We start from the raw sequence: 20,002 nt of genomic DNA, 5'->3' as shown, positions 1-20,002 counted from the left end.
TACTTATGTTACGTAACTTGAAAATAGTAACATCTGACAACGTGACATCATAACTTTGCGTAAACATACACGCCCATGTTCGCATTTTGCTATCCGCGTGTATGTCTACTCTGTATACAGCGGACAGCAGTCTGCAACGTCACAGCATAAACATACATGGTACTTTCTAAAGCCACATGGCATGTTGTCTACACGCATTTTGACCTATCCGCGTGTATGTCTACACTGTATACAGCGGATGTAAACATATACACCACGTGTATGTCTACACTGTATACAGCGGACGTAAACATATACAACTTTTCTAACACGAAAGTTTGGTCATGTAAACGCGTATTGGCATATCCCCATCAAAAGGAACATTGATTTGTGTTCTGCGCATGTTCTATTCGCAAGGAATCTTGGTCTTTTGAGTAGAGGAACTTCTTGTATGCGCCAGAAAACATAGTTATAATAATAATGATATACAATAATAATATAGTTATATATATATGTCAATGCAGAAAACCTGCGCGCAGTATACCGGAAGTAAACAAGAAGTAGAGGTAAACATGGCGAGGCGCAGCACAGCACCACACTTTTGGAGGGAGGAGGAAACCAATTTCTTTATTAGTGTGGTGAAAACCATGAATATAATGTCTTTTGGTGACGGCAGAAAGTACCGAGATAGTGAGATTTATAAGAAGGTGACCGAAAAGTTATTGGGTCTTAAGGTTGTCCGTAGGCTACGTCCAGACGCTAACCGTGCGTCGCCGTTTACGTCGGGATATCGCCAATTGATTACAAATTCCATGTAGGAGTAACTCTCTCTGCTCACGCATGTAAACGGGTTATTCCGAATGTTTCAGAAACCCGAATAGTGACCTTAACCCGACCATAACCCGAAAATTGACAGCTTGTAAACGTAGTCAATGACATACGAATTGGCGTGTCATACATACGCCACTTCATGAGGTCAGTCTGCATCTGACAATTTTTGCCTCTGTTTAGGTGGCAGAAGTGAAAAGTAGTGATCCTCAACATTGGAGAGAATGGGAGAACTACATGATGGTTCTTGTTCTTGGCAACTATGATGTTTTCCCAAATAATGTACAGACTTTTAGGCATTATCTTATGGAGAAAAAAAAAGTGTATATTGCTGCCGTAAATGGAGCATGCTGGACCCTCCCTAGTGTTTGGGCTGAACCACAAATGTTTGCAACATGTGGCTGCGCCCATGCACCGAGCTTGGGAGACTTTTTAATTGGCTTTCAAAATTTGTGCTGAAAACAATATTTGAATGATTAAACAGCGTGGCCAAGTAACTCCCGGATGACGCGTTTCAAAAGAAATCCTACATCAATCCCGCCGCAAGGTCAACGGCGCCGTGTCTTGCGCGGGCCTCGTCCCTAGGCCTTTCAGCCACATTCAGATGTTCAAACGGCCGCCAGCCCGAGAGGGAGTCACGTAGCCGCTTTGTCTAGCTCGTCCTATTAGACCAATCAACGCTGCAATTTTGATTTGCGCTAAGAAGATATGGCTGACTAAACCACGCAGACGTGGGTGGCTGCTGGAAATCACAGCACATCCATACAATCAACAAAGGCTGGAGGAGGGAAAGGGACATAATGAAAAGGAAACCCGGCGGCAGCAAAAGCACAACAACTCAGGGTGCCATAAACTTATATTTATACCCTCACATGCATGTGACAGGCTATGATTAACGGTTTGAAATCCCGTGTGCCAAGGCCAGCCGTCGCCATCATGGTAAGTAAGAATTAGCAAACAGTAGGGAAGATCTGTTGCCCACATACTGGGGGATGGAGGAAGCCGGTCATCCAGACCCACTACTCTCGTAAAGAGACCTAATAACAGGCTCTGTGTATCATTAGCTACAAGCTGTGTGGTGTGCAAAAAGACCTTGCCGCATGGCATTTTTAAAGTACGTGTGAATCAGATAAATGGAAGCTATGAAAGCTTTTTCTTCCATGTCTACGCCAGATGTACATTATGTCATCGTCTCACTTTGTACTGTAAATACTTTTAAAGAAGTTGCCCATCTCATACTTTAAGATTCAACTGTCCAACAAACTTTTCTGATGTCGCAGGAAACACAGAAGCTGCAGAGGTGCCAATTACCAGCGCATTTCTCTCATTCCGTTGTGTTCGTTAGCGCTATTCACGTCCACGGAAGCTTATCCGAGATCATACGGCAAGCCGCTCGCGCTCGTCCCTGACATCCGCGATCAGCAGATTCGGAGTATATTTAGAACCTGCTCGCTCTTTGTCCCTTCATCATCATCTCAAACCTTGGCAGGATCTGTCTCATTTTGAGTGCCAATTAGAGTGAAGTCAAGGTGAGGCTGTTGATGGCACAAGTGCTTAATTCACACCACTTTGTATTGCAGACACCCAGTGCAAAGAAAAATTGAATGTTTTCTTTAGTTGGTACATTTGGAAAACAGTCGCTTAATGACACCCTATCAAAGCTACGGAAGAGGATTAGGGCCACGTGTGAAAAATGTATTTGAGTTTAAAGTCAGAATTCTGACTTTATACCAACTAGCAACTAGACCAACAATCACAGGTGACAAAATCGCAGGTTTTTATTTGTAGTAATGTCAATTGAAGCGTTTTTGACGTTACGGAGTTGACCCGGTCGCTGTCCGTTTGTCCATTATGAAAGTTGACGTCACTACCGCATTGCATTTTGGGATAATTATGCCAGCGTAGTGTCCAGGGTTTGCATACTGTAATAACTCACTGGAATTAGTATGCAATTCACGTACAATTGGTTTCATACTAAGATTTCGAACTAACAAAAAATCTTTTTTCAGACTACTAAATAGCATGTTAGTATGGAATCCCAGATGCAACCTGACTTTATTCTCAGAATTCTGACTCTGAACTCAAATACATTTTTCACATCGGCCCTAATCGTCTTCCGTACGTAGCAGTGCTCCTGGCGGCGGCTGACAAAAGCTACGAAGGTGGTCCTGTTCACAAACGTTAACCAAAGGCACGTTCTTTCAGTCGTGGTTGAGTCTGTCGTGTAATTACAAGAGAGTGACATTTTTTGGACTTAAAGGTCGGTCGGAGCTCCTTCACCGACATCAGCGTCTCCGGCACGCCCAGTTGGCATGACTTTTTTTTTTTAGATGAATGGTCCGTGGTTTTATTTTTCTGCGTCTCCTCTCTAAACATGAGATCAATGGAACCTGACTCTAAGATGTCACATGTAGCCATCCACTCAGTTCAATATCATATCTCTGGCCTCCAGACTTCTTGGCGGAAATATCCTTCCGTGTTCAGCGTATAACGAGCTTTTACAGCGGCGCTCCTTGATGCGAAATTGGCAGCCGTAGACGGGCCCTGTTTGATAAATTATCTGGAACTCTTTTAGTATAGCAGAGGGCTCTGAGTGTTGTCTGCTTCTCTGTTGTTACAAGCCCTAATGTGGGCTGTATTTGCTGACTGATGTTTATGTTGGGTCATAAAAAAAAAGTACCTTTCGAGTGCTTTTTATGGCTAAGAATCCATTTTTGTGTGCACATATTGTAACAGCTTCTCCTTTATTATTATTATTATGTACCTAGCTGAACATAGTGTAGATCGTCGCAATGGTCCAATATAGCATTGAAAGATATGTGCTTGAGAATGAATCGACCAATGTCACTCATCCCGATACTTTAATGGTCGAAGATGTTTTGCTGTGCGCACAATATAAAAGCATTATTGGGGCGTATAGCTGGCTATCACAGTCCTAATCATTCAGCCAGAAGGCCTCATCTGCTCCCTCTCGACGAAAAAAGAGAGAAAATAAAAGGGCAGAGAGTACACACAGAGTAAAATTAAGCAAGAAAGTCCTGAAAGGTTAGGGATTACATCGATTTTGAACAGCTGTAAGCATATGAAATCTTTTATATTTGCTCTTCTAAACACTCTGCGCCTGGAACGTCTGTCCTGGGAAGAGGCCTGCGGTGCATAGGGAGTGCTGTCGTCTGTTAATGATTATGGCAGCGACAGCAGTTTGGCAGAAATAGAAGGAAAGCACATCACATACTGAAACTCAAAACTCATACACAACTCAAAACCCAGTCAGAACAGATATTCACTGTAAATGTCTCAAATTTGGTCAGCGTTTATGTTGCACTATGAGTAATAAGGTCTGCTTTGTAAATGGTCATTTTTCAATAAAGTTGCAACTAACATAGTAAGTAATGTACCTCTGTTTTATAATGCGGCGTGTAGGTTCCAGAAGCGTTTCAATTCTTGCGGAAGAAATGTTCAATTTGTAGGTCTTAACAAATTAAATTAAAGCTCCTACGTGTAGATGATTTTATAAAATGTAAGGGCAGAATTTATCTACGATTCCCAAGGTTCATTTTGGCAAGAAGCAACCGATCACTTGCGCTGATAACAGCGGTTAGAGGCTTAAGAGAAGTGAGAAAAGTGATTTTACAAAAAGATTCTGGGTTCAGCGACTGTGGCGCCATCTTTTGTACCCGCATGCAACAACAGGGTGCCTGTTAGAAATCTTCCATTTAATGTTTGTCATAGGTGGCTGTAGTTTCCGTCCTGTCGGAAGCTGCAGTGGTTAATGTGGAAGCAGTTACAGTTTGTCATGTTGTTACAACACCAATCTCCTACATGCCCGTTACCATTTTCCTGGGCATTTTTTTGTCGTCTCTAGTCAAATCCGCCTACAAAGATCTGATTATTTAAATCGAAGAAACTGACATTAGCGAGCACTAAGCGAGAGCTATTTAAATCCCTGTAAGATACATCAGAGAGGTGGACAGTGATTCAGACGTCTCCAACCGAGTCAGAGCCCACTTTTACTTTTAATAAAGCAGACACAAGTCTTTATTCAGGGACTGCTTTACATGCTTTGAATCCTGGTTATGTGGCTTCTCGGTGCAGTCTGGCTGTGGGTACGGTGGGTAACGGTCAGTCTTAGGTCTGGTTGGTCCACACGGCATTCCTGGATGAGAGAAAAACGTGCTCTGGTTTATTTCTTTAAACCAATCACAATCGTCTTGGGTGGCGCCTCTGCAAAATAGCCTCGGGAAGGAACTTGTTTTGGTGGAACATGTGTACGTTCAAACGTTTTTTTAGTCGTGCAACAGAAAACTCAGATTGGACAGATAGTCTAGCTAGCTGTCTGGATTTACCCTGCAGAGATCTGAGGAGCAGTTAACCAGAGTCCTCACAAATCCACCGGTGTTTAGAACGCCAACACAGAGAAAGAGGAAGGTGACGGACATCCGGCCGAAAAAAGAGTGACATCTGGACGAATTTCCGGCGGTGCCGGAGCAATCCCGGAACGTCCTGTAGTTTGGTTTTTCACTTTAATTCGGTCATTCTGAAAAAAATGATATTACCTAATATAACCTGATATTGAATAGTAATTTGAACCTTGCGGGGCTTGTCGGAATAATATAGATTGATATGTTTCAGTCAAAATACACTGGGCTAGATTTATCAAGCCGTTTGCACCTGTTTCCAGGCGCTAATTGGTCGCAAAGACAGACGTAACCGATGCGGGCTATTTACAAACAGGGCCACTTGGGTAAAATCGCAGATTGTCTGCCACATGAGCGAGAAGAGACAAGTTGCGCTTTCAATATGCGTTTCGTGGAGGGTCGGGGAAAGTGGGAGTTCCACCCAAAAAGGTGGGAGGAAAACGCAAAGTGCCTAATTATATATTCCGTGGTATTTACAAAGACTGTCAGGAAGACGCCACTCTATTCTGCGGGGGAAATTCTCCGCCTCTAAAAAAAAAATAAACTTAACAGCCGCCAATCGAGTTTCCTCGTAGACCTTTATGCCGCTGGTGAAATGGCAACAGTAATTTGAGCAAGACGAAGACATAGACGAGGCTGAAAATATTTTTAACACAAGAATCACACTTTGTCAGTGAACACAACATCATTTAGCGTTACAGATCAAGCAGCCCTGCAATATTAGAGTTACTTGGAAGAAATCAAAGATGAAATTGAATCTCCCACTCAGCGTTCACATCCCATTCCAGCAGTTGTTAAACTCCTCGCTACATTACAAATATTGGCATCAGGATCATTTCAAACAGTCCTAGCATCAGCAGTGGGAATATCGCAGTCTGCACTCAGCCATATCATAGCACCAGTACCGCTTTGCTACAGCGCAATTAACGGTATAGTGGGCGGAGAAAGACGCTGATTGCCTGATGGGTGTCAGGGTTGATAAATACTACGCAAAATGTGGAAGCATAGCGTGCGCTATTAACGAACTCGCATAAACAGACGCAGCGCAAACTGCGCTAGTGTTAGTAAATTAGGCCCACTGTATGTTACAGGAAATGGATAATTCACTGATAGTGATTTGACTGTGTATCATCTTCTTTTGCCCAAATGAAAAACCATATCAAGAAATATTAAAGCTAGTGTAGAATAACTCAGTAATGTCTTTGAAGAAGAGAAAGGAATGTTAATTTGCAGTTGCAGCTCACACCATTATCTTCACACTACAGAGGGGGTCCCCAGCCATATTGTCAATATTATGTAGGTCTGCGGTGCAAAAAGTGTTGGTGCTATAGGTTACAGCTTTAAACTGACAATACCTGATCTGCTGCAAAGTACATTTAAAATGAATCGCACATTATCTGTTCTAAATGTACTTAAAGGGATATATTTCAAGTTTGTAATGCACAAGTGGTGTTTGAGACTCTGCGTACTCATTCATTCACATGGACAGTTCGTGCAAATAACTTTAGTCTTGTGGAGAGAACCATCTGGAAGGGCTTTGAAACTCAACCTGCCGTTCAAAAGAGCCTTTTCTTTATCCATTTCTGCTCAAGGAGCTTTGTTTCCGCTAGCCATCCACAACGTCGCTGCTGCATAGCTTCCTGATTTCCCAAACTATACGGAGCGGCCCGAGGCCCAAATCACAGAAGGCGTTAATCACAAGTAAAAAAAAGGGAATTTGTTACCTCGTGTTATGGCGTTAATCTTGACAGCCCTAATACGTACATCTCAGTCATTTGGGTAGTTAATAATCCATCCTAGGGGGTCTGTGCTGTCATTTTGTGCTAGAGCAAACCTAGTAATAGCATTATAAATACTACGACGGGCAAAGCCAACAGGAACCACGGAGCTCTAATAAATATATCCCTAACACCCGCCAAGACACAGCGGAGACAGGCCAGGGTGGCGGAAAGCAAGCGAGCGGAAACACAAATTTCAATTTCTCCAAAAGCTCTGAGCTACCCGCCCCGCTGCAGCTTTGATCATAGTGGAATAATGTGCTTTGATGCTTAGAATAATAGATCTACCTTTTGATGTGTGTGTGTGTGTGTGTGGCCTGATTTTTTTCTCTTCCCTTCACCCCTTCCATGAAACAGTTGGAGTCATCACTTGTCTCGCTCTGACCCAAATTTAGAGTCAGGGTGTTATAAAACTAAGATCACAAGCAGCAGTCGTGCTGCTACCGTCTTAAGACGAGAGCACCCCCAGGTGTTGGCGTCTGGACGGATGCGAGACGCTTTCAAGTTGTCTCCTTTGTGGATTCTTGGAAACTGATGAGAAAAGTTCTGAGCAGGTCAAACATGGAGTTTGGAGCTACTCCTCCAGCATGTATCAGCGCACTGGGTTAGTGGTCCTCGCGTGACACGTTGTTTTTTTTTTTTCTTATCCAATAAATTACACTGGGAATTGGGGTTCACGAGCGTCACAGACGTCGCACCAAATTACAACCGTCGGAGGCCGAAGCAGCCGTTTGACATTCAGTCAGCAAGACGTCGGATTATAGCCACAAACGCGCCCCTCCCACCGGCAGTTATTGATGTCCGGGTCGCTCCATTCGAAGCAGTGCACACTTTAATTGATTAATTTTGTGCCGTTTCCTGTGGAGTAAGGAGAAGGTGAGGGTGTACCGTCTAGACGTGCAGCTGTGTGAGTCATGCAGTAAGGAGGACGAGCTGGGTCAAGAAAGACAGATTCCCGTTTCAGACAAAACACACCTCTTTAATCAGTTGCCGTTTGTCCCGAAAGAGCTCGTTTCACTTTGACTCTGCTTACATAAATACTACTACTCATAAAGCACACCCAGCTGCATCTTTTCAGCTAATTTGTAAGTAATAGGGCCGCACAATCTATCGTTTTTTATTATCGTCATCGCGATACCAACTGGCTCAATATATGTATGTATGTGTGTGTGTGTGTGTGTGTGTGTGTGTGTGTGTGTGTGTATATATATATATATATATGTATATATGTATGTGTGTGTGTGTAGGTAAGGTAACTGTCATTCTTTTTTTTTTTTTTAATGGAGCCTTTAATGTTCAATTCAGTGTTCAATATGTTCAATAAAAGAATGTTGGAAATGATTTCCGTTCATTTGTTTTAAATTCAACGAGCAACATTTGTTGTTTTTTAGCAGAATACTTAAAGCAGCAGAACTGAGTACATTTCAGCATCTGTTTACCGCGATATTCAAAAGGTATGGCACATTTTCCTCACATCGTGCAGCCCTAGTGCATACGTAGGTAGCAGTGGAGTGGACACCTCTGCCAGAGACTCTTCTGTCTGTCCTCTGCACCAATAAAATGTGTCCTGACTCTCTCTCCTCTGTCTCTGTTCTTCCAGAATGCAGATGACCTCTTGGTAGCATCAGCTGAGTGTCCTAGCGATGACGAAGATTTGGAGGAGTGTGAGCCTGGAAATGGTGAGTCAACTCAGGGGGTTCTGTCTTCATAATACTCGGTATCCAGCGGCAAAGTGCAGCTTTAGAAACCGTAGAAACACGAGTAGACTCACCTAGACTACTCCTCCATCTCCCTTTTTACGTGACACTTTGCGACTGCAAAGCCCCTCCGTACGCAGCTCTGATTGGCCACACGTGCGCCCCCCCCCAATCCCCCCTTTTCTTATTGTTTTTTCAAAGCGGCAGGCAGTCTGTCCATAATTGCTCGGCAGAGCGGTAGCGTCTGGCATTTACCCAGCTGTTGCACCAATCTCTCGCCCCAATTTTAACACGGCAGGACAGTTGCGACGTGGAAAAGCAGCGCACAGCTGTAGCCTGGCAGGCCCGGTGGCCGAGGCAACAGCGGGTCCAAGTCACGTTTTGACACCATGACAGGAGGTGGAAGCTAAAGGTCAGGTGTTTGACTCCCTGCCTCTGTGCTTTCTAGCTCTATTAGGCTGACCATACTCGAAAGCCGCCAAGAACCACGGACAGTCAGGCAATGGGATTCAAATGACTGGATCTAGGAGACAAAATAGAGATAGCCTATTCAGATCCACATTTAATGCCATTTTATCCTGAAATATCGTGTCTGGCAAGATTTATGTGGCGTTGCAGATTGCACACCAATGACTGGTGTGGGTGGCGTGAAAACAACAGTTGCCTCCGTGAAACCTATCATGAAAGCAGTGCCAGTATGCATGCCGTTACAGCGCTAACTTATTGAGATTTAAATAGTAGAAAGTGTTCTTCTGGAACCCCGTCCATAAATATACACTCGATTAGCATATTATAGATCGCCGTGTAGATTCAAACGTATTCAGTAAAAATGATCGCGACTTGCACGGAAAATGGTGTGTTATTAGGTTTGAGGGAGCTCGCTTTAAAAATATTCAAATAATTCATAATTTTTTGACAAATATTTAGTATGCCACAAGAGATAATGGAACAATTAACACATGGAAACGGGATTAGAACTTGGCAAATGTTTTTTTTTTATTTCACTGCGTCTTTAATCACATCACACTCGGCTCTCTCTAGGAAACCATGCCCAGAAGCGCACATTAAGTATGCTTAATTTGCACACATTGTCACTTTTCAAAAAGCATATAAGCACTCCTGGAGTTCCCCAGACCCCCTCCTTGGCAGAAACTGCTGTAGACAAAGACAAAAGCAAACGTGAGCACGTACGGTTTATTATGAGTTAATTTCAGGCTTTTACAAAATAGAAAAAAAATTTAAGTAACCAATTTAAAAATGCACGACTAATCTCAGTAGGGATCTATCGTGAAAATCTATGGTACTCTGTCCCGAGGGTAGAGCAAACCTTCATCGAACAATAACGGAACAAACGTGACCCAAAGGTGACCAAAACGCGATTCGAGCACTTTCTAAAGTTCTTTTTCGGGAATGGGGATTAGTGCTTAGAATAGAATATACGTTGGACTGTAAACGGCAGGAGATTAGAGCGTATGGTACGTTTGCGTGAGGAGAACCGGATCTGAACCTGTGCTCCGAGTGTAGCTTTCCCCTGCGGTTTTCTCTGGAGGCGGTGGGGACGGAAATGGAGACTCAATTCACTCCTTATCAAAAGGAGAAATGAGAGTTTTTCAGCGGATGCTATGCCCAGGCCTAATCTCCCATGGGGAAACGTAACGCTCTCTCGTATGCCCACACAAACACACACATACACGGGGCAGACATGCTCACCTTACCAGACAGACAGACACTTGTCTCTCTCACTTTTTCTCTCCTTGAGAAACAACAAACACGCTCTGGCGCGCACACGCACGTACGCACGCACACTCCGTATCACACCTTCCAGATGCCACAAGAGTTCCAGCGAGGCAAAGCCGGCGGGGGTCGGATAAACCTCGGTGAAAACTGTCGACGAGGAGAGAAGAATCAACATTGTCCACGGAAACTGTCTCCCCTCTCCCCCACTCTCCATCACTGCTCCACAAACACAGGCCTCGAGTTGTGGCGCGATAGGAAAGATTCAGTGTTTTTCAATTCCGTGTGAGGATGCAGCTCCGCCTTATTGAACTGCCTTCAGGAAGGAGAAGAAATGTTAAGCACGGCTGTGGATTTTCTATTAAGCCCGAGCCAGATATGACCGCTGTGAATACACGGGGGATCAATACAACTCCTTCCTACAGCGATGTACAGTACATACTGACCCTCGTTGAGATTTGTATCACGTTCCCTTGCGCTCAAAGCAGGAGAGAGAGAAATATAGAAAGGAATGCGAGAGAGCGAGAAGGAAGAGGAAGCCGAAGAGAGGATATGAAATTGGGAGTAAACCGAGTGAAATTCCCCTGAACGATTCCCGCCTTTCCCAGCAGGCTAATTAAACTCTGACTATGTTAGGGGGCCTTAATTACATCGCCCAATTAAAGCTCTGGTTTGGGTGCTCCGGTGCTGTTAATGAGCCTCTGTCAGACGGGTGACGAGGCCTAGGAAGTGGGGACAAAGATGAAACCATGTAGGCTACGGTACTGAGAAAAAACACACCCAAAAACATATCTGTATGAACACTCGCATACTTAAAAAAAAAAAAAAAGAAGCAATCCACAGACGTATTGTTTTCACATTAGCGAAGCTATTTCTACAAACGTGTCTCTCCGACGACAGGCCCCGGTCATTAAACCTTTCATTTTCATCTGCGTGCGTAACTCGACCTCACTTTCCCCCTCTCTCGCGTACCTCGGCGCTGCTTCTCAGTCGCTGGGTGTTGTAGGTGCTAAATCGGCGTTACTCTGACGAGATCAGAGCTTTCGGGAGCTCCTCAATAATTCATCAGGCGACAGGCTGTAGAGGCAACCTGCAAATGTTCTTTTTTCAGGTCGCGGAGTGAAACCGAGAGATTGGCAAGATAGATGAGGGACGAGCCAGAGCGCCGAGCCCCGCTCACCCAGCCCGACTCGCAGCTCGCGCAGGATCAAACCCCCACGCCGTCGCTTATTATTAGTCAGCGCGACGATTTGTCGATCCCTCATTTGCTAGACGTTCTCCACGGTTAAACGGCCCCAGGTTTATCATACAGGTTCCAAACGCGTGCTCTGGACGCACGCCGCTAAACGGCACAGCGTCCCGTTGCTACAAACAGATTTCAGAGAAGTCCGTCCCTATAATGAAGCGGACGTGCGTTAATAATTGGGTGATCGCAGATCCCCAGTAGAGCTGAAAAAAATAAAAACGAACGTAGGGACTTTGAGTGGTACAGATTCAATTATTAGCAATTATCAAAAATATTTTGACAATATTAATACATTTATGAATAAGTTTATATTTATTATCAAATTGTAAAAAATTATAAACGGGGCACCACTTTGGATTCGGGGACCAATGACGGAACTGTGATTACAAGCTCAAAAGGCGGCGTTCTTTTCAAAATACAGATATTAATTGATTTAAATGAATGAATCTCATATCTATAAAGCGAACAGCGAAGGAGTGAAATCCGAACGCCGACCTGCGCAACCACCTGTCGTTACAACGTGTACACAAATAATCACAGACAAGTGCTCTTTAAAGTATGGTAGGTGTGTTATTGACTGAAAAATTATTGATCATTAATCAACGTTGCTGAAGATTATTTGTGCATATGTTGTAATAACAGCCTTTAGCTTCACTGTTCACTTTATAGATATGAGATGAATTAATTAAATCAAATAATATCTGTATTTTCAACACCCCCTTTTGAGACGGTATTCACGGTTCAGTTATTGTCCCCCGAGTCCCCCGAGCTTTTATTATTTGTCAATTTGATAGTTAATAATATACACGTTCATAACGTTGAACCGAAGACCACCGATTGTATCGAGTTACAATACGAGGCACGTTTATGCGTATAGCACCATTCAACAAGGCAATTGAAAGCGCTTTCCATAACACATAAAGAGACGATATAAAAGAAACACGACAAGAGACAGAAACGGGGTTAAAAAGAGTAGAGTATAACTAGAAAATGCATTTCCTGCAGAAAATGCTTTTGAATGCAATAAAAAAGTCATAGTATAGCATGTCGAATAAAGTCATAGTCATTGTATATTATGTTGAAAATAGTCATTATATTATAGCATGTGGAAAATACGTAAGTATAGTATGTCGAAAATGTGATAAAAAGTCATAGTATAGTATGAGGAAAAGTCATTGCATTTTACTGTATGTAGAAAATAGTCATGTGATAGTATGTCAAAAAAGTGATAAAGTCATAGCATATCGGAAAAAAAATCATATTATAGCATGTTGAAAAAAGTCATAGTATAGTATGACCAATGAAGTGATAAAAAAGTCATCTGAATCAGCATTCACACAAAAATGAGCCACAGTGGAATACAAAAAATATAAAAATGTTTGGATTTAACCCTTATTGATACACGATTAACTAATTCACAGCACATTTACCAATAATAACCAATCACCATTACCGGATGTACTACTCCAGCGCTGCGGAGAGGCAATGTGAGAATGCTGCGAATATTAAACTTTTTATTTATATGCACCGTTTATTCACGATCGCTATCGAGCAGTAGTTTACATTCACAATGCACTTTGAGATACCCTTGGGAAAAACAAGGACCAAACTGTTTTCACGGAGCGAAGTCAGGGGATTCAGTTCTCACGTCCGCTGGCTCCAATAGAACGGACAGACAGACTGGCGTTCAGTCTACCGTTAAACACACGTATCAAAAACCCAGAACGCAGCATTACCGTTTAACTTCAAAACCGATCACTGGTGCATTTTCTTATTATTAAAGCTCTGGTAGGCAGTATATTTTTGGCATTGTTGGGCAAAAATTCCATAATAACCTTTCAGCACATTGTAATTGAATTGGTCTGAGAGAAAACTAAACGTCTGCACCACTGATCGGACCAGATAGATAGATAGATAGATAGATAGATAGATAGATAGATAGATAGATAGACAGATACTGTAGCTGTCATGCAGACAGAGAGGAGAGCTGCAGAGAGATGTCTCACTCTACTTTAAATCCTTGCGTTCTTTTGAATTCTACCTCCTGCAGCTTTAAGTAGTTCTGCTATCCGTTGCAAAATCGTATTGAAATTACAATTCAAATCCGACTATCACCCAGAGCGGCGGATGGAGAATGGGTTCACACTTTGAACTGTAAACAAATATCACAGTTTCTTTCGGAAGGATGGCGGAGAAACGCTGGTAAACGTGCTTTCCGGACCACCTAACCCAGTTATTTCTTAATTATTATTATCCATTACACGTATTTTCCAAGAGCTTTAGCTTGGCAGTTGTTTGACCCTTCCATTTGACAAATACACTTAAAGGAAAGCTTACAGTGGAAAAGAAAGGCAAAGCAGATAAAGAGGTAATTTGCAAAAACAGATACAAGCCAGTTTGATCGATATTCCCTCGAGCGCACAAAAAAAGCAGACACGATTTATATGATATCGCATGACACGTCACATGTCCTGTAAGATATGTTTTGAACCCTTCGGATATACTCGGTTGCAGCACCACGGTAGGAGGGGAAAAAAAAGTCAGTATCGGCTCATCGGGTCTGAGATTTCTACCGCAGCGAGCCAGGTTCACGGATGGCATCCAGCTGCCGCAGGGAGGCAACGTCGACCGCAGCCAGAAAGCCACTCTCGCCGTCGTTCCTTTGTGTCAAAATCAATCGCTTTGCCCCAGAGCGACAGCTGTAAACGCAGCACCTGTAAACAGTTTTTCCCCCTCTGTTGCACTGATCATATGCCTTATTATTATTATTATTATTATTATACCTACTGTGGCACGATTTGAAAGCGAGCAAGAGAGAATATATATTACACTTGGACACGCTGCTGGATTTTCCATCAGCGTGCTCTAATCAAAGCTGAATTATAGAACGCTCAAACTCCAAACAACCTTTTTGCTCTAAATATTTCAATCGATGCGACGTGATCGGCAGAATAAAGATGTTTGTCAGGAGACCAACGGTGGGGGGGGGGGGTGACTCATACCGGCCGCGCCGTGGGTAAAGATAAAGAAGACATTTCATCACGTGGGATAAACGTGGTTTTACTGCCTCGGCCGTTCAAACACAATCTTTCGGGCTGAATGTCTTTGAATCTCTCTCTCTTTCTCTGGTTTCGATGCTTAAATTACACGGATACAATTTTACAAAAAGAGACCGGAATCATCGCGCCGTACGTATTTTTCAGTTCAAACGTTGCCGACGTAGAGCTGTAACAATTCCGTATATCGGCGTACAAAACATTGCGATTGACGATATAATTGTCTCTTTCGGGTCAAATTTAAAATATTTATTTATTACTTTTTCAAACAAATGAGTTTTCCCAAGTACGCAGCCTTTAAAGTAAACCACGTGTCTTTATTATCATAAAAAGAAATTATATTTTTATCCTAAATGAACATAAAATTGACACAGAACAGGTGCTCATCAATAAAAATTAAAAGCATTAATCGTTAACAAAAAATAGTCATCACTATTTGCTATGAACGCGTATGGTAACAGTAAAAATATAACTAACAATTTAAATAATAATCTCCAATAATCATTTTTATAGTTACAATTTGGCACATCTAAACAAAATCAACAGCCATACCCCTCGGGACTTTAGTTAATTACAAATACTCGTATTAATCGCGGTTAACTTGTGTTGACTTTGGGTCAAATTGACCCATTTTCAATTTTTGTTTTATATCAGAAAATATGGGACGTAGAAATAACCGCTGAAAATGTGTAGAAGAAAAAAAAAAATTGTTGGAAAAAGCAAAAACAAACTGTGAAAAAAGGCACCAAAAAAGTAGAAAAGGTTGACGGAGGACAACACAAGGGTTAAACAAAGATTATGATGTGATTATGTAAAAAAATCCATCTGTGGTTCTTGGCAGCTTTCGGGAGAACACAACTGTGAACATCCGTGTTATTTCTGACGCCGTTTTTGTTTTTCTCTCTCGGCCCGTCCCCGACCTGCCCTGGGCGTTAACTGAGCAATCGGAGCCGCGTACAGAGAAAAATCGAAGCCGTCGATTGGTGTAAACTGCCGGCTCGGGTCACACGACGGGAAATGAAACAAGGGTTCGCTCGATAACCGCAGAGGCTCTGCGCGCGAGGGCCGACCTTCACTATTAAATGAAGCCAGTGGCCCCAGTGTCCTAAAAATCAAAATGTCTTCTGATACAACATATAAATAAAGACTTTTACGTTTTTTCTTCACAAGACGGCGGCCTCCGGGCTACGCACCGAGAGCACGGCAGAGCGACGCGAGCGATTTGTCGGAACAACCCGTTACCGTTAAAGACTTTTATAATAACATTTGCCTCCGGAATATCTAAACGGCGGGCCTGCGGATTCTCAAACCGATCTTTGAGCGTTTCGATATCGATTGACAAAATCCCCAAACCAACCTTTTAATATACGCCCTTTCACCAGGGACAATTAACCCACGACAAACTTTTTGGGGGTCAATTGTTAACGTAAACATCAGCCCGGTGCACGGTAACAAATATTTGAGGGTCGCCTCTCGCTTTACCAATTTAAAGCGTAAGTTGTCCTGGAATCTTTTACATTACATTGCATTTAGCTGAAGGGGGAGAGGTGGGGATCAAGGAGGTTAGAGAAGATGGGAAAAAGTTGTTTGGGGTTGGAGAAGGAGTATAATATTTTGGTTTAATAGAAAGAGAAGAAGAAGAAGAAGAGGCCGATAGGTAAGCCGATCGTCTTGGCGTTTAGATTTCCGCCGCCCGTACAGCACAGACAACCACGGAGCCGGGGAGCACTCGCGAGCCTGCCGTAAAGTAAGAGGACTGAGAGAAAGAGTAGAGAGGAGAGTGGGAGCGTTGGGAGGCACGAGTGAGAAGGAGTCAGTTGAAGGGAGAGTGGATAAAGTAGACGGTGAGTGCGAGGGAACGTTGCGACGGACAGGTACAGTATCTCCTGTGATAGGGAGGGAGTAAGAGATGAAGAAACGGTCAGAGATGCGGAGTGGATGCAGAGCAGTTTCTGGTCAATATGAGATCGGGTGGTTGGCAGCTTCGCGAGTAGGAGGGGAAGGCGAGAGGGCAAAGGAAGAGAAAAGATGCAACGGGTCAGTCGACTCGTCCGTCCGTCCGGATGTCGCAGTCGCCCGGTAGAACCGGCGGGCGGTAGAAACGGCGGGCGGTAGATGACGACAACGATTAGTTGTAAGGTTACGGCGCGGAGTTCAAAAGAGTAGGGCCGCGCGATATTTAGTTTTACCGTCTACATCGCGACGTGCGAACCGCCAATCACAATCCACGTAGATGGATTTATCAGACAGCCAATTTAGAGGAAGCAACACGCAGGCATTATTTATTTTAACAACTTTATTTTTATTAAAGCAATATATTTTTATATACACAATATGTTACATTCAACACATTAACTGTTGTCCTACCGTAACCATTCACCCTGTTTTAGTGAGACCCTGGATCCATATAAGGGCAGAGAGGGATTAAAGCACCACGTACGAAGTGTGACACACAACACACAAAAACGCGACAAGGTGACAGACAGACAACAGAGGGAAGTTATTATTAGCGATTGGGTAGAATGATCTGTCATTCACATCGGGTGGTCACGGTTAGGGTGTTGAAAGGAGTTGGCAAACATGTTACGCATGAGTGTGGATAGTGTGCGCCTATGTGTATGAGTAAAGTGGTAACTGCAGGGGCAAAAAAAAAAAAAGGGAAAATGATATAAATAATGTAAAAGAAAAAGGGAGGGCGGGGTATTACAGAATAAAGGAGGGAGGTATGTGTCTGGTAATGTACACGGCTTGTAGTTATGTTTTCGTTGAATTTAGAAACGTTAGAAATGGGGTCCAGGTGTCTTCAAAGGCTGACATTTGCTTCCCTCTGTGCGCATTGTGTTTTTCCATTGAAATGTATTCTGAGATAAAATTTGTCCAGCGATTGATGTGGCTCAATTTCCAGTTTTGGAGGACCGCTCAGGGTGGCGCACAGCGTCTCGGCGACCGCGATCCAGAAAGAGCGAACTGGTCAACAGAGCCGCACGTCGTCCGTGCTACCAGCGTTTGCTAGGCCCATTTTGAACATTTGACTTTGGGTGACGCGAGTTCTGTGAATGACTTTGTATTGTATAAGCTGCAGGTTTGTGTTAGCGGTTATTCTTACAGATTTGTTCCCAGTAACTAGGGTTGGGAGAGAAGGCCAGATAGTTTCCCACTTGGTCGTTGGGCGCGTTATTGTTCATCGCGTATAGCCGGGAGGTTTCCACAAGTTCTTCTGTAAGCCGAGAGGGTTGTAACACGTTGTCCGTAAGTCCGGTTTCGTCTTTAACTTTAAGTCTAAGTTGTGGATATCAAAGGAATTGTTCTCTCCCAACCCCATATCATCATATTTTGTGTTAAATGACACAAACTGGTTGTTCTCAAATAGGTGGCGAAGGCGTGCAATTCCTTTTTGCGCCCATACGGATAAGTAAAAAGGTTTGTTCTGTAACACGAACACTGGGTTGTGCCAGAGTGGGGTGAACTTGTTTAATTCTAGTGACGATTTTGTGATTTGGTTCGTTTTCCACGAGGCTGTCAGAGTTGAATAGATGGTAACGCGTTGGCAGAAGTTGGATTTCTTGATCGATTGCGAGAGGAAGGGGAGATCTGCAACTAGGCAAAGCTCAAATACGGGCCGTTTTACAAAAATTGACGGCCAATAGCAAATTTTGTCCGACCGTGCGTCGGAGTTCGCTACCTCGCCGCCCCGCCCGTCCTCGTTCACAGACCCCGGCCTGCCGAGAGCTAGATCGAGGTCCGTCACGGCCGGCAGGCCGCGGCGCTCAAACTCACCCTTTCCGGGTGACCGGACTACCAAACACCTGCAACTCCCCTCTTCCTGCTAAATGCCCAGCGCGTGCGAGTGAGAGCGCGGTCAGCGTGCTTGTTACGCCAGCAATCTCTTACCACAGGTTCCACTTAATCTTTTAATGTGCGTAATTATAACGCGCTGAGTTATTTAAACAAACAATTGGGGAAATAAATGCCTCTTGTCCGCGAGTCTCATTGATAGAGCCTGCGGCTGAATGGAGCTCTGTCAATGACAGCTAGCTAGCCTCCTCTTAGAATTCCTCTGAAATCGGACACCGTCGTTGGCTTTACGAGACCTTTAAGTAGATGTTGTACAAGTGGCATGATGAAATTCAAACTGTAAATATAGCTACTGTAGTTATGCCGGCAGCTGGAAGCCAACCAAGATTAACTGGAACTGCGGTAAGAGATTGCCAACGAGCTCGCCGACCGCGTTGTCACTCTCACACATGGGCCATTTAGCTAGCAGGAAGAGGGGAGTTGCAGGTCCTGGAGCTCTGTCGGGGCAGCGGCGTTTGGTAGTCCACTAGCCCAAAAAACGGTGACTTTGCGCCGGTACGGAGCGCCGCGGGCCGCCAGCCGTGACGGAGCTCAATCCAGCTCACAGCAGGCCGGGGTCTGCGAAGGAAGGCAGGAGGCGAGGCAGCAACGCAGGCAGCACCGGCCGCTGAACTCCGACATGCAGTCTTACGAAATTTGCAATTAGCCATCAATTTTTGTAAAACGGCCCATATTTGAGCTTCGCGTAATTGATTTCTCGCTTAAAAAAGTCTTGGAAGCGAACTTGGTAAACATTGCAGCGTCTGGAATACGAGAGTCTGTCGCGCGTCAAACGTGCGCTCGCATGGGGATTCGCTCAACCAGTTGGCGCCCAGCTCGTATCGTATTTGGAAGAAAAGCTCTCGTTACAAATAGGGCTCCAACAAAGACTATGGTAGTTACTAAGCAACCAAGATGCATCTTCAACCGCGCGAAATATTAAAAATCCGAGCGGTCAATATTGACCGCGTATGGCCGAAATAGGTAAAAGCGATTGTATTTTCTTTGCCTTTTGTGTAATGTATGTAAAAACAATTTTAAATTAAAATACAGACTATTTTAGGAAAAGTCAAAATGGTCAAAATGACCGTCACGGCCGTTATAGCGTTAACGAAGAACGATACTCGTCCACGCAAAGACACCGATCACGTTAATGATTTCTCACAATAATTATCAACAACGACTTAACAAGGTGGGAAACGGATAACATCGATATTCAATTTTCATTTTTAGAACATGCCCGAGGGCTACTCACGTGGTGCTTGGAGACCACCGTGTCGGTGACTCCCGATTAGAGCATAGGCATACGAGAATGTCAAGAGTCTGGAGCGTTTTTGAAAAAAAAATGATATTTTTTTACATATATATACACTCACCTAAAGGATTATTAGGAACACCATACTAATACCGTGCGGGACCCTATCCTGTCAAT

At 43.7% G+C, this 20,002-nt stretch overlaps 1 protein-coding gene across 9 annotated transcripts in view; it reads left to right on the top strand.

Moving 5' to 3' along the window:
* nrxn2b (neurexin 2b) overlaps window positions 1-20,002 on the top strand; it is a 669,808-nt gene that overhangs the window by 635,130 nt on the left and 14,676 nt on the right. For all 9 annotated transcript variants that reach the window (XM_039821634.1, XM_039821632.1, XM_039821630.1 and 6 more), the window contains one exon: window positions 8,604-8,682. In XM_039821634.1, the coding sequence (XP_039677568.1) occupies window positions 8,604-8,682 (79 nt within the window). The remainder of the gene's footprint in view (window positions 1-8,603; window positions 8,683-20,002) is intronic.

The sequence above is a fragment of the Perca fluviatilis genome, chromosome 14, assembly GCF_010015445.1.
Source record: "Perca fluviatilis chromosome 14, GENO_Pfluv_1.0, whole genome shotgun sequence".
Classification (NCBI taxonomy): Eukaryota; Metazoa; Chordata; class Actinopteri; order Perciformes; family Percidae; genus Perca; species Perca fluviatilis.
The sequence above is the reverse complement of the archived record's forward strand: the minus strand, read 5'-3'. Positions and strand labels throughout refer to the sequence as shown.